This window comes from Sander lucioperca, chromosome 7 (genome assembly GCF_008315115.2).
Source record: "Sander lucioperca isolate FBNREF2018 chromosome 7, SLUC_FBN_1.2, whole genome shotgun sequence".
Classification (NCBI taxonomy): domain Eukaryota; kingdom Metazoa; phylum Chordata; class Actinopteri; order Perciformes; family Percidae; genus Sander; species Sander lucioperca.
The window spans coordinates 32,774,508-32,788,776 of record NC_050179.1 but is presented as its reverse complement, the minus strand read 5'-3'; the positions used below and the strand labels follow the sequence as shown (position 1 = coordinate 32,788,776).

General features: G+C 40.5%; 1 protein-coding gene across 2 annotated transcripts; it reads left to right on the top strand.

Annotated features, from left to right (window-relative positions):
* The first annotated feature begins 3,205 nt into the window (after nt 1-3,205).
* cdhr5b (cadherin-related family member 5b) lies at nt 3,206-13,217 on the top strand. Of its 2 annotated transcripts, XM_031279739.1 has the most exons (12): nt 3,206-3,328; nt 3,860-3,946; nt 4,139-4,240; nt 4,573-4,758; nt 5,878-5,968; nt 6,071-6,168; nt 6,893-7,096; nt 8,389-8,499; nt 8,590-8,656; nt 9,611-9,856; nt 11,728-11,882; nt 12,502-13,217. In XM_031279739.1, exons 1-12 carry the CDS (start codon nt 3,221-3,223, stop codon nt 13,030-13,032), a joined length of 1,986 nt encoding a protein of 661 aa, XP_031135599.1. In that variant the 5' UTR covers nt 3,206-3,220; the 3' UTR covers nt 13,033-13,217. The 2 variants fall into 2 exon arrangements, with proteins under 2 accessions (XP_031135599.1, XP_031135600.1); XM_031279740.1 differs by lacking the exon at nt 9,611-9,856.
* Nucleotides 13,218-14,269: the final 1,052 nt, after the last annotated feature.

Below are 14,269 nucleotides of genomic sequence, written 5' to 3'. Positions count from 1 at the left end.
ATTCTGATAGAACCTCTAAATACAATTATGAACCTGAAAATGAGCATAATATGAGCACTTTAATGTCCGTAAGATTTTCATCGAGTTAACTTTCTAGAAAGTACCTATCTATCAAAAAGTGAGTTAAAACGATGGTGATTGAGCACATGACCCACCGATGAAAGCGCTTGTATTTGCTGCTTTGTCAAGTACTACAATCTGAGTGTCTGTAGCGACTTTCCAGCCCTAAAATCAAATTCAGCGGACAGTTAGTGTGATGCTTTTTATGTCAATCAGCAGCGGTTGGTCTCTCCCCGTCAGCCCAGGTGGAGCTTGGCAGTGTCGGTTATGCTTCATTTTATTGTACTCTGGAAATTGGAAAGACATTTCATCACTGCTAACTCACAATGGCGGACCAACAGACAGAGAATAAAGACAGTTCAACTTTGAGTCCAAATTAAAATATATATATATATATCCAGTCCAGTCTTCTGGGAAGGCTTTACACCTGATCTAGAAACCTGGTTTTATATATATATATATATATATATATATATATATATATATATTTTTGTTTTTGTTTTTTTTAGTTGGATAAATAAGGACTGATATTTTGCATATCGACTGGTTTATGTCTCTTGGACTTAACTGACTTAAATAAAGCTTTTAAAACACATAGGAGAAGCACTACTGCCAATTTTCAATGTATGATTTCACCAATAATTACTGTTTGTATTGTACACTTTGCAGAACTATAACCAGTGTTCTGACGATAATGCTGCCTTTGCTGAAAAATGCTACCTTATGTTTTTTGTATTTCCCATCAGTATTGTGACATCTTTATTTACATTTTTAAATACACACAGGGGTAAGAATATGGGGAGCATAGTTTGATACCCTATTGATGTATTTCCATAGAACAAATCCCCTATCAAATAAGGTGTTGGGGCAATTCCATTGCTGTGTGACGCTGTGTGTAGCCATAGTATTAAAGTATGGACTAATTGCCACAGCAAGGTCTACAGATTTCTGCGCATGAGTCAGTGTTTCGATTAGTTTGTTTTATTTTGAGAAGAGTACCTAGTTTTGTTTCAATTTAAAATAAACGCATTGACATATTCAACTATATTGGGTGACAACATATCTAAAAAGTCTTGGAAGCACGCCATCTACACCGGAGCCTCGCGTACAATACCAACCAAAGTATCAAGTATTTTTTTTTCTTTGTACTGGACACACAGAGCTCACACTGATGATCCATTTTCTAATCCATTTCTTCTTCTCTCCCACCAGTCTGTGAGGCTAATTTAACGGTGGACTTTGCAGAAAACAACGCGGTGGGTGATCTCGTGCAGACGATCACTATCCAACCAGGGGTGACCCTGGAGTTTAAACCTCCTCCTGCAAACCCCAACAACCCTTTCCGTCTCGAAGGAAACAATCTGATCGCTGCAAGCGTGTTGGATTATGAGGTACTGTAGGACTAATGGTGTCAACCAGATCCAAACCTACGTCTCAGTTCAGGATCTGAAGTCTGTAGTCTGAAAAAAATACCTGACCGTTGATCATAAAGTTTGTTTTGTTTACAGACTGCCAAAACTCATGAAGTCAGTATCATCTGCAGAGCCACAGATTCCATGGTAAAACGGTTTTCATACACTAAACATGTTAAACTATGATGCATTATACTGCACTAATTTTACCCTTTCTATTTTTTACTTTGTGGTGCATTTAAACCAGGGGCGATTCTAGGATCAGACCTTTAGGGGATGTGACACGGATACAGTGCCTTGCAAAAGTGCCCCCTGCTAAATCAATAATTTCATTAGCCGATATTCTCTGAGCTAGCTACTGAACAACAACGTCAGCTAACGTTTTTTGACACTATTATCACTATGATGGAACTAAACCTGACACTTTATAAGTCACAGTAATAATGACCAATTTGACACAATGTTCTAACATTCAGTCCAGAGTGTGATGTTGCCCCACAATGCAACACTCAACATAAATTAGGGGAAAAGAAAGTAAGAAAGCAAAGAACAGCAAAACACTAAAGGCCCTATTTTCTCTTAAACCTTTTGAAAGGCTGCTCCAGGTGCCTGATGAGGTTGATCACACTATTGAAGAGGTTCTCTGGGGGCTTGAGAAGGTTGTGAAGGTTACTGATCAAGTTCAACAGATGTTTAAGGAGCTTGTACAGGTTCTTGAAAAAAATGTACAGGTGCTTGAGGAAAAGTTCCCCTTGTAAAGGGTGTTTTAAGAGGTTCTACAGGCTCATGAAGGGATTCTCGAAGATGTTTTGGGTTCTTGCAGAGGTGATAAATGCTGCGTAAGGAGGTGCTCCAGGGACTTGACAAAGTTGTAAAACTCCTGAGAAGGTCATACAGGTGCCTGAGGAGCGTACCCAAGTTCTTGAGGATGTTGTTAAGGGTGTTTAAGGAGTACAGGTTCTTAAAATGGTTCTCTGGAAGCTTGAGAAGGTTGTAAAGGTTCTTGATGAAGTGAAGATGCTTGAGGAGCCTGTCTGGGTTCTTGACAAAATTGTACAGGTTCTTGAGTAAGTTGTAAAGGGTGTTTCAAAAGGGGCTACATGGTCTTGTGAAGGCTATACAGACTCTTGAAGAAGTTCTTCTTCAAACATATCCCAGAGAACGGTCGACTCGGTACACATGTGATATTAACCCCTAGGTTCATTTTGCGCCGGATTTCTCCTTTAACAGCTTTGTGAGAAGGTTGTACAGGTGCTTGAGGAGCGTATTCAGGTTCTTGATGACATTGTAAAGGGTGTCTGAAGAGTTTGTACATATTCTTCAGATGGTTGAACAAACTCTTGATGAGGTTCTCTGGGAACTTGAGAACGTTTTAAAGGTTCTTGATAAAGTTTCACAGATGCTTGAGGAGCCTGCACAGGTTCTTGAAGAAATTCTCCAAGTGCTTGAGGAAGTTATTAGTTAAGGGTATTTAAAGAGGTTCTAAATGTTCTTAAGAAGGTTGTGCAGGCTCTTGAAGGGATTCTCCATGTGCTTGAAGAGGTTTTAGGTTCTTGAAGAGATTATTGGTTTTTGCAGAGGTTATAAAAGGTGCGTAAGGGGCTTGACATGCAACTCAAAGACAGATGTCAGAATTTTGTGTTTTTGATTTATTTCATGTTCTTAATATTTTTAGTCACATATCATTTTCAAGTTGTAGTACACAAGCAATAATAGTATAAGATCAAAAGTAAAGAGTGCTCAAAGTTATGTCTCCTTGTTTCCAGCTGGACCTCATTATGATTATAATTGTGGAGAATCTGAATGATAACCCTCCAGTCTTTGATCAGAACACCTACCGTGTGAATGTCAATGAGGTAAGAAATACCTTTAAATACACAGGAATTATTGTTAAGACCTGACAATGACTAAATGTTGTTTTAATTGATTCCTTTTCCTCCATCCAAGTTTCTCATGAATTACAGTACCAGTATATGGCCAGAAGTATGCAAACACCATGTTCTTACATTTCAGACTCTAGTGTGCTTCCATCTTTCTTTTGTACCAACCATTTGTTTGTTTTTTGGTTGTCCAGTTTTTTGGTTGTCCAGTTTGGTGTGAAAGAGCCTGCCTGGCCTGTCATAAAATTCATCCAATTTGAGCTTATTAATGCCTATGATATATATATATATATGTAATGTAAAAACATACTTTTGGCCCTGTAGAGTATGAATAAAAACATAATATGTTTAGTTAAGTCTTTTGATAATACTAGTATCAGAGACTTTTCCGAACAAAGCTATGTTGTGGCAGCTAATTGAGGGTTGCTTCAGTGATTAATTCATTAAAAAATAATCCAAACTGTGTTTCATGTTAATGTTACATCACACTGACTGTTTTTGTCCCAGATGTCTCCTGTAGACACAAGCGTGGGCCGCTTCCCTGCCACAGACTTAGACGGCAACCAAATCTACTACAAACTGACGCCTGAATCTGTAAGACCTCGTGTTTGTTTTTCTTTCACCCCTCAGTAGTTCCAGAATTAGATGAGATATTCGTTTAATCTCAAGTACAGAAATATGAGGACACGTTTATCCTTGCCTATCACAAAGACTGAAAGAAGGGGGAAGACTGCTAAAGAGGCCGATCTAAAGAGTTTTTATGTTTCTTTTATTTGATTTCTGCAGACTGGTTTTAAACTAAGTTTGCCTACCAATCCGGAGCTCCTCGTTGAGACACCTCTCGACTACGACAAAGTCAAAAATGTCCAACTGATATTATCTGCTCAGGTGAGTGCTGTTCACTGCTGGTTCTAAACACTGATTTCCTTTTTCAATCATAACTAAAAATGAGTTACATTGTCTACAGAAGACTATAAACCAAATAAAAATCCAGAGCCAAAGTTTACACTCAGCCAGGGTATTTAAAAACACTATGTTTTCATGGGCAGGGCCTTCAATCTCTTTAAAAATGTTCAGACCTCACAGAATCTTGAGTCCCTCAACAGCTGAACCTTGTGAGACTATTTTATTCCAGTTTCTCAGACATCGGCAGACTGTCTATTATACTGAATCTATGTTGTACTGAAATAATCAGGTTGTGTTTTCTTTTTCTTTCTAAGGACACACCATTGGCACCGGCCAGTAGCAGGGTGTCATTCACTGCCAGCACCACCATCATGGTCACCATCTTAGACGTGGACAACAGGCCGCCGTGGTTCCAGCCCTGCAGCAAGCACGAGGTCGGGGGGGCTGTGATCTGCCAGAGTGCCGGCTACACGACGAAGGTCGTCTTAAACGAACAAGAGGTGCGACACTTTACCTGGAAAGTCCAGCGCTGATTCTGAACTGCCCCGTGACAAACGTAGATGGAGTGAAGCCATGTGATTTTGGCTGAACTGCATTATTTGATTCATGAGCCAATCAGCGAGCTCCCTGACTAAAGGTCCGGATATACTATTGGGGGTCTACTAGAATAGGTTTACATGCTTTGATGTTCAAAAAACATATTATGTTTTTCATACTACCCATTGCAGCAGCGCCTCTGCCTGAAACACTGTGTGACCTCTTGGCCCGCCTTCCTGAAAAGCCCACTCTGTTGTGATTGGTCAACCAAATTCAAACAAGCTGCTGGGCGGGCTGTGCTTGCTAAGGCAGCACCAAAGGGCAGCACAAATAAAAAAAACAGGGCTGGCTTTCTCAATCAGTGACATCACTAATTGAGGAATTTCAAACAGGAATGTGGGCGAGGCGTTTTTAGGCAGTTGAGGAAAAAGTGCTGTCTATGGGACAGATTTGGAGTGAAATTTGTTGTTTTTTTGTAGTTTTCATATCTATTACATACACAAACAACTAACACACTAAAAAAAAAAAATATATATATATATATATATTATCCAAAAAAGCATAATTGGGGCTCTTTAAATGCTGCACACATATAGCTGCCTCCAGAGTAGTAATAACTAGAAGGGCACTTGGAGTCAGATTTTTTTGCCTCAAAATTCGGTTAAAATTTGCACTACATTTGTATGAAAACCTGTCTAGGCTCTCCTCAAACCCTTTCATGCTGTTGCACTTGGTTGAACATACGAAAAGCGAAAGAAGTAGTTGTGTGAAGAATGAAAAAAAGAGAGCTTGAGAGAGACAAACCCTTACTTCCACACCTCCACACACCTGACAAATCACGTAAAGTAGCCTATGCACGATTGTTGGATTGTCAGTTTCAGACAGATATTGTTGGATGCAGCTAAATCTGCCGTCAGAAAGGAGGTTTCATTCAGACGCTGTTAGACAATCTGACAAGTAATTAGTTTGAAGCAGGCTGAGGCCTTAATGCAGCCTCTGAAGACCACTGTGCTCATGCTAAAGGACGACTTTCACTGCTGTGCCAGACACAAGATGATGATGAAGTGTTTTCTCCTCTGCAGACCGGAGTATTACCTCTGGAACCAGGACCGCTGTACGCCATCGACGGAGACTCAGGGATAAATGAGGCAATGACATACTCATTCTTGAATGGTGAGCATCGTATTATAATAAACAACACTCCATAGTCCCCAGACATACTGTAAGTTGTTGATGATTGGCAGGTAGAAGCAGCTCAGTCTGTCTGTGCTTTAGGAGATGCTGACGGTCTGTTTGCGATCAACCCAAACACGGGGAACATCACCATGCTGAAGCCGACCGATGTTTTGGAGACGATCAGTCTGACAGTGCTGGTAAAGACAAAACATTGACTTGTTTTTATTCGATTCGTTCAAATGATGGCGTCTTTGTGTCTCCACTGTTTTAACTGTTTGATGTGTGTTGTGTCCTAATGCTCCAAAAGGTCTCGGGTTTGTTATAAATGAAAGAATCACATCATTGTAACATATAAAACAAACAAGAAACTAAATTTCATAGATGCCCGAGACCGTCTTTTCACCAGAGCCATAGCAGCCACTGAAGAGTCTAAGGTCATGTCCTCAATTAGTTGTCAACTACTAAATTAATCAGCAACTATCTTGTTAAACCATTATTCGGTTTGAGTAATTTTTTTAAAAAGTCTCTGATTCCAGCATTTCTAAGGTAAATATTTTCTAGTTTCTTTGCTCCTCTATTGTGAACAAAACAAGACATTTGAGGACGTCATCTTGGGCTTTGGGAAACACTGATCAACAGTCCCCCCCCCTCATTTTCTGCCATATTTAGTTTGGGTTTGTACTTACGTAATGAAGTACCAGAAGTGCACACTTGGCAGTTTGGAGAAGGTTTTGGAACAAAGTTAAGATCCTACTGTAACAAATTAACAGAAAATCGAATTAAACAGTTAAATCAATACATACATGAGTCATTTATTGAAAGATTTACAGAGTTCAGAAATGTATTAGTTAGGTGGAGTTGGACTTCTGACTCAAGTATTTCTAAAACTCTGGTTACAGTCCTGCTGTTTTTCTCTCCCAGGCTGCTCAGAGGACGAACAGTTATCAGTTTGCCACCACCAGCGTCACAGTCAGTGTGCAGGTGAAGAGTCTCCACCCTCCAAAGTTTCAGAGTCCTCAGTACGAAGGTATCATCACCGCAGTGGGCGTCATGGCGATGGACCCGAAGAACAAGGACCAGCCGCTGCGGATCCTCGCCACGGATGATGACTACAACGCCACTGGGGTAAAGCACTGATTCCAGACTCTGTGCACTTCTACTGACTCAAATTGTGTTTCCATTTACCTATTTTTACGTGCATTTTCAATTTTGTGCATAAAAAAACTTGAGTGAAAACACATAAAAGTTTCAAAAAATTGCCAAACAGACAAACATGGGTAAGGTGGAAAAGTTGGAGTATCGATAAAAGTCAAATACAGCAAAGTATGATCTGTGTTAGTCTATATCGCCGGCGTTCAACTTCCGGGATTGTTCAGGTGCCGCAGGAAATTCCTCCAGATTTCACTCTTTTAAGACGGCTGTCCGTCACCTTCCGCTTTCTTTGTGTTGCAATTTTAAACTCTGGTGGATTTGTGAGGACTATGGTTAACTGCTCCTCAGATCTCTGCAGGGTAAATTCAGACAGCTAGCTAGACTATCTGTGCAATCTGAACAACTTTTGAACGTACACATGTTCCACCAAAACAAGTTCCTTCCCGAGGCTATCTTGCAGAGGCACCGTTGCTCCGTCCGGCGCTTAGCGCCACCCAAGACGATTGTGATTGGTTTAAAGAAATGCCAATAAACCAGCGCATGTTTTTCTCCCATCCCAAAATGCTGTGTGGACTAACCAGACCCTCCTCCGCAGCGCTGTGGAGGAAGGTCTGGCAATGCAAGACTAGATCCATGTAAACCTTCCCCACAAAAAATACATGAAACAAACAGAAATCTCTATCATGTTTTCCACATCAATTATATTTGTTTGAGATTTGACCAAAGACTCTCTATAACTAAAAGTAGTGCATTACACGCCTCGCCAATAGTATGAAACGCTACACACTTCCATAACTTATCAGCCATCCACACAACGTTCACTACACTTTTCAATTGCGGCCCACGCCCATTCAGGAGACAGGAAGTGTGTACTTTTTCAATCCATTGGCACCGCTTGAAATCTGCAATCTTTAGCCATGGGGTATCTTTGCTGGAGTTCTTTTAAAGACCCTATCTCGTTGTGTCCTCTTCTTCTGCAATTGTGTTTTGTGTTTTTTTCATACAATTTTTGGTACATTTTGATGGCAACTTGACTTCAGACATCGAGTTGTTGTAAAAGAAAACCTCTGATTTATTGGGTAACATTACGTGCTTTCGTATTTTCTCTGAATACATTTGCAAATATTAAGCCTTTATGGTTTTAAAATGTAATTCAGAGGTGTGGAGCAGACTTATTTTGCATCACATTTTTTTGGTAAACCCTCTTAATTCGTGTTCTGCCTACCTGATGTGCATCACAAACCTTCTCATTTCTGCCCAAACAGGGTCTAAATCCCCACATCACTTACTACGTTGATGGGAACAGTGATTTCTCCATCATTGGCGGCTATTTGTTCATGACAAAGGATCTCCCAGAGGCCACATTATCTCTGCAAGTGAGTTTAACAAACCTATAGTCAAACTTAAAGTGACTAATTGATGGTCATTTTCTTATTAAGCACTCAACTTTAACTTCCTACTTCCAGGTGGTGGCAATGGACACGTCTAACGAAGAATCGGCTACAGCTCGGCTCTCAGTGGAGGTGACATCAGGTAGGAAAACAACCTTCACAGATTGCTAAATATTGAAAAGTAGTCAACAAAACCAGTCTGGCTCCGCTTCATCTTTGGCTCAATGCAGCTTTTTCCTCCAATGTACTGCATGACCTTTAAATACATGCCAACATGAGAGTCAGAATGAAGAGCTTTTAGCTTGTAACATGCAACTAGTTTCTGCCACAGAACTTTTCCAGGAACCTTTTTATGAATTCAGGAAATGTATAGGCATTTCAACCAGAAGTCCCAGGGTGTACATTTATTACACTGGGTAGCCTTGTTGGGAGTGTCTTATCCATTGTGTGGGAAACAGAGGCTGATTATTTCCTGTCAACTGTGTTTAGTTGTGTTTTTAATTTGTGTCATGCATTCAATGTAGCACAGTCCTGTGGTTGGTCTGCCCTCATGCCACACAAAAGCAGCAACAGAGTTCACTTGAATGTAGTCAAAGACCTTTTCATGCCATCTTAGTGCATTTACAACACAGTGTTTGATTGGCAGCGCTCCAATTAGTTAAGTTAATTTAAATTGCAACATTAAGGTGTGAATGCTCAGGGTGCGTTCAGGCTGAACAAAAAGTGAATTTCAGGGACGGGCCGGCCGTCTAAAGTAGCGAGCGTATGTGACCCAAAGCTGGTTTGCTCCAGGTGGTGTAAGTAGACGTGGAGACACATCTGCATGAGTTGAACATTTTTCAACTTGTGTGAAAGATTGGTGCATTTCCTGAAGCTTTATGATTCCACTTCATGAACATTTACAAACAAATTAACAGGAAAACTAAACATCTGAAGTTCCTGGTAAGATTTAACATCAGGCCAGGGGCCTCATTCATCAGCCATCTTGAGCGCTGAAAATTCACTTTGCGTCCAGTCTGAAGCACCTTTTAAGTTCAGAAGAAAACAGATACATGACGTGAAACCATGAGCTTCAAAAAGTGTACTCTCCTCCCAGGTCTCACCACCACCAGTTTGCCTCAGAGCACTACAGACATTACGGTAACGACGTCCACATGGGAATCCACCACCGACCTCGGTACGACCAGTGAAAGCATCGCCTCCACCACTGATCCTAGTTTGACCAGTGAAAGCATCGCCTCCACCACTGATCCTAGTTTGACCAGTGAAAGCATCGCCTCCACCACTGATCCTAGTTTGACCAGTGAAGGAAGCGTCTCCACAGCCAGCACAGCTCACCCAGGTGGTCACTCTTTTCTCTCGATACCTTCAGTCATATCAAATGTTAATATTCGATGTAGATGGTAACCAACCCAGAAGATGAACGAGTCCACATCTAAGTTCCTGTAAAAGTCGAGTTCACACTGTGTTTAAGAGCTACCGGCTTTAACCAGAAAAGGTGTCTTGTTGTTGACATTCAAAGCGACCAACCACAGAGCTCTGCTTTGTCGTTTACTGACAGCATCAGGTCTGAAAAAGTGCTACCTGATTCAAACAGACCGACCTGAAACTCGTATTCCAGCTCAATCCTAAACTAGTAATAATGAACACCACCTCAAAAAACAAAAACTCCAACATGTAAAGAGACTTTGTAGTGAGCCTGCTGTAGATGGTCATTTAGCCTATGTTGCCTAAATCTCATTTAGTGCTTTTCTACAGGGAGATAGTTTGGAAAACATATGTGGACAACTTTGTAATTTGGTTGCAAAAGCAACCCAATAACCCAAAGCAATATCCCGCCCTGAAGTAGAGACGTGATGATTATCGGTTACATTTCTCCTGAGCCGATATCGAGTTTGTCTTGATTAGTTTTGGCTTTCCTTAGAAACTTTTTTCATAGTATAGTATGCCATAAAAATGACATAAAAAGTCATAATATAGTATGACATAAAAAAATCATTAAAGTCATAGTAAGACAAAAAAGTAATTTAAAAGTCATTAAATAGAAATAAAAAGTCATAAAAGTCATAACATAGTCATAAAAAAAGTCATAAAAGTCATTAGAATTCGTAAAAAGTCATTACAAAAGTCATTAAAAGTAAAGAAAAACTAATAAAAAGTCACAAAGGTCATTAAAAAAAGCCTTAATAAGTAAAAAAGAAAAAAAAAAGAAAAAAGTAATTAAAAGTAATAATAAAGTCATAAAAAGTCATAGGATAGTATATCATAATAAAAGTAATAAAAAAGTCACAAACAAAATGATTAAAAAGTCATAAAAAGTCATTGTACAGTATGTGATAAAAAGTTATAGTATAGTATGTCGAAAATTTGTCATTAAAAAGTCATTAAATAAAAGCCTGTCAGGTTAGGAATGACAACTTGTTGACAGGTAGTGGTTGCATTGCAACTAGTGGCACCTTGATTGTCACTGGAATTAATTCTGTCATTAATTGTTCAGTCCCAATCTCCAATTTGCTACTCTTTCCTCAAATTAATTAGTTTTTGTATGCTGTGTGACTCCCCACTCCCAAAACAAGGCCAGCTACACAGTATTTATACAATTTAAAGACAGCAGTTTATTTAAAGCTCTAAGTTGAGAGATGCCCAAAACAACAAACAGAAGTTCACTAGCAAAAACCCTAAACTTCTGTAACAAAAACTAAATGTATAAATGACAAGTCTATAATCTGAGCCCCTGACTTCTCACTCCTACAAAGCTGCAATTAGGTGTTTGTCTTAAAAAAAACTTCCCAAGTGGTTTGTCAATGAATATGCTACTTACAGAAAGTCTTTCATGACAACGCACACATCTAGATGCTGGTTTATTGTTGGAAGTGGTAGAGGTGAAAGAGGGAAGGTTGACTGTTGGACTGATGTCTTCCATTGGTCCAATCAAGAGGCAGTAATCCCTTCGAATGGACCAATTATAGGGCACCAACTGTTTCTCATCAGCCTTACATGCACGCGCACGCACGCACGCACACACACACACACACATACACACACACTCTGAGGAAAGATATCTGACACATCAAAACAAATATGACCCAGGGTTATAACAATTTAGACTGCAGTCACATTTAAGATTGACCGCCAAGTTGGTTTCTGACTGAGCTGTTTTTTGGTGACACCTGTATTAAGTGAGCTTTGTTCCTGCAGTGATCGTACCGTCAGGTGGCTACGGACTGGTGGACATGGCAGCGCTCGGTGCAACCCTGGGTGTCCTGCTGTTTATCTGTCTCGTGGTCATCGTGGTGCTCGCTGTTCGCATTCGTAAAGGGAAAGCCAACTGGAAGAAGATCTACGAAGCCAGCATGTTCCAAAGCTCTGTAAGTTCAAAAGGTTGTCAAAGTGCTCGGAGTAAGGGCAAGTACAGCGAGAAAAGAAATGTGTTTTAACAAATCCAGACTTGTACACTACCACTTAAATAAAGTGACAAACAAGCTGTTATCTTAAACCATCTAGCTATGTATCTGTCTGTCCAACAATTTGGTTCAGAGACAGATATCCATACAACTACCGGTCAGATTTCCACGAATATCTCTGCAGATATAAATGGCTCCCAGGGAATGAGTCCTGCTATTGGTCATCCCCCATTTCCTCTAGGACCATCTTTAAGACAAAATTTCCATTTGTGCTCAAGAAATCATGTCAAGTCATAATGCTCTGGCTTTTGTTTCCGGTGAATGTCTATACAAAGAATCAGCTAATAGGTCCTACATTTCATTAAATTTCCTTTAGTTTCATCTTTTTCTAAACTTCTTTTTTTCTAAACATAATCAAGCAAACAAAAACTAAATAAACCTATGTTTATTCAGACACGTCGACAACTGACGCTAGAGGGGTACATAGAGCGCTACAGTTTGAAGCATATAGGGCCATTGACCAAGCATCACTATTTGATAAGTTGTAATCTAGATTTTAACTGAATGTGTTGTCCCTCCACAGTTGGGTCAAGGTTCGGGCGGTCAGAAGGAGGGCATCCAGTACACCAATGAGGCCTTCCAGAACGATGAAGATGGAGGCAGCACTGGCTCCGGCAGTCCAGCGGGGGAAAGCGTAATGGCAGGGGACCTTGCGCTCGATGAAGCCATCGTGAAGTCTTCGGTGCCTCTGCACGCCCTCCTGCACGACGACACCAGCCACGATGGATCGGACAACGCCGACAGCGAGAAGGAGGTGAAACCCATCCTGACCAAGGAGAGACGCATGGACGACGGGTACAAGTCGGTCTGGTTTAAGGAGGACATCGAACCCGACGCCAAGGAGGAAGTGGTCATTATCCCAGACAGCAGAGAGGACGACAGCGAGGACGACGACGACGAGCAGTCGTCCAGCGAGAACGGAGACGACACCCGGCAGATAAAAACCCCGAGGGTCGTCTTTAATGAAGCCGATCTGGACAGTGGACTCGGGGTGAAGATGGATGATCCAGCAGAGGACTCAGAGGATGACGACGCGTTGACCGCTGATCTGTGAAAGAGCGCCAAAGGGAAAGACGAGTACATAGCGGGAACCACCCTCAATCAAATCTAATGATTCATTATCAGCAGTCTTGTAACCATAGATACAAAACATATTTATATCTATGGTTGTAACACTCTGCCTTATCAGTCCATAACAGCGGACCAGTGACCCGGAAGCAGATCTGAACGCACCTTATGCAAAGATTTTTATTTTTTTTTTAAAGTCAAGTAATTAGGAATCTGGAATTAATTCAGAAACTTCGCCTCGCATGTTTAAAGGTTTGAATTTTAAAGAAATGTAACTTTTTATTCATTATGTAAATACTTAACGTGTCAATAATTGATATAGTGTAACCTGATTAAAGATATTATACACTGGTATATATATGTTCATGTAAAAAAATGAGTCTGAGGCTACTGAGATCAGTGTAGTGGAAATACATTTCTGTGGACCCCTAGTGGTCCTTACTAGCATTGCAGTTATCGTCCAAGGTTTTTTTTAAACCATTTCATTTATTGATTTATGCTCACTACAATCAGACATGTATTTTAAACTTACTAACTTGTGTGTTAAGGCGTTACAGCCTAGCTTCAGCACCGTACGCAGGTGCGTAGGCATACAGACGTTATGAAGATGTAATAGAAGAAAGAATCAGCTCTCCCTGTAATTAAACACTGGAAAGTGGCAGTTACTGGTGTTTTGAGTTGATCATTTACTGGTTGTGTGTTGGTTGTTCAGGGCTGACAGATGAATACAACGAATCAAGGCGTTTAAAACTAGAGAGAGAAACAGCAGGTGATAAAAACAGAAACATGTCTGTTACGGTATGTGATAATAAAACCCTCCCTGCTGATGCTGAAGGCTGTAAAACATTATAACTCTGAACTTCCATCCAATGACACCCTAGCAGTTATCAGAAATGTTTGTGGTAACGCTGATAGAGAGAGGCAATTTAAAATATTGCACAGACTCCATTGCACACCGCTACTGAGGGGCAGGCTTGGTCTGGGCTCACCTAAATGCCCTAAATGTGACACAGAAACAGGAACACACGTACATATGTTTTGGACATGTGTAAAGATACAAAAGTTCTGGAGAGATGTGAAGGAGGAAGTGATTACCTTGGTTGGATATGATCTGAAACTTTCACCCCCTCCAGGGCATCTTAGCAGCTAAAGTGGGCAGTGCAAAAAGAGTCCACAATGCTAAATTGATTGGCATACTTTTGTATGTAGCAAGAAAGACCATT

Bases quoted from the DNA above. Each gene is read 5' to 3' on its own strand.
- cdhr5b (XM_031279739.1), top strand. From the start codon at position 3,221: ATGTCTCCTTGTTTCCAGCTGGACCTCATTATGATTATAATTGTGGAG. The intron at 4,759-5,877 runs GTGCGACACTTT...TCTCCTCTGCAG, and splicing joins TCGTCTTAAACGAACAAGAG to ACCGGAGTATTACCTCTGGA. The intron at 5,969-6,070 runs GTGAGCATCGTA...TCTGTGCTTTAG, and splicing joins GACATACTCATTCTTGAATG to GAGATGCTGACGGTCTGTTT.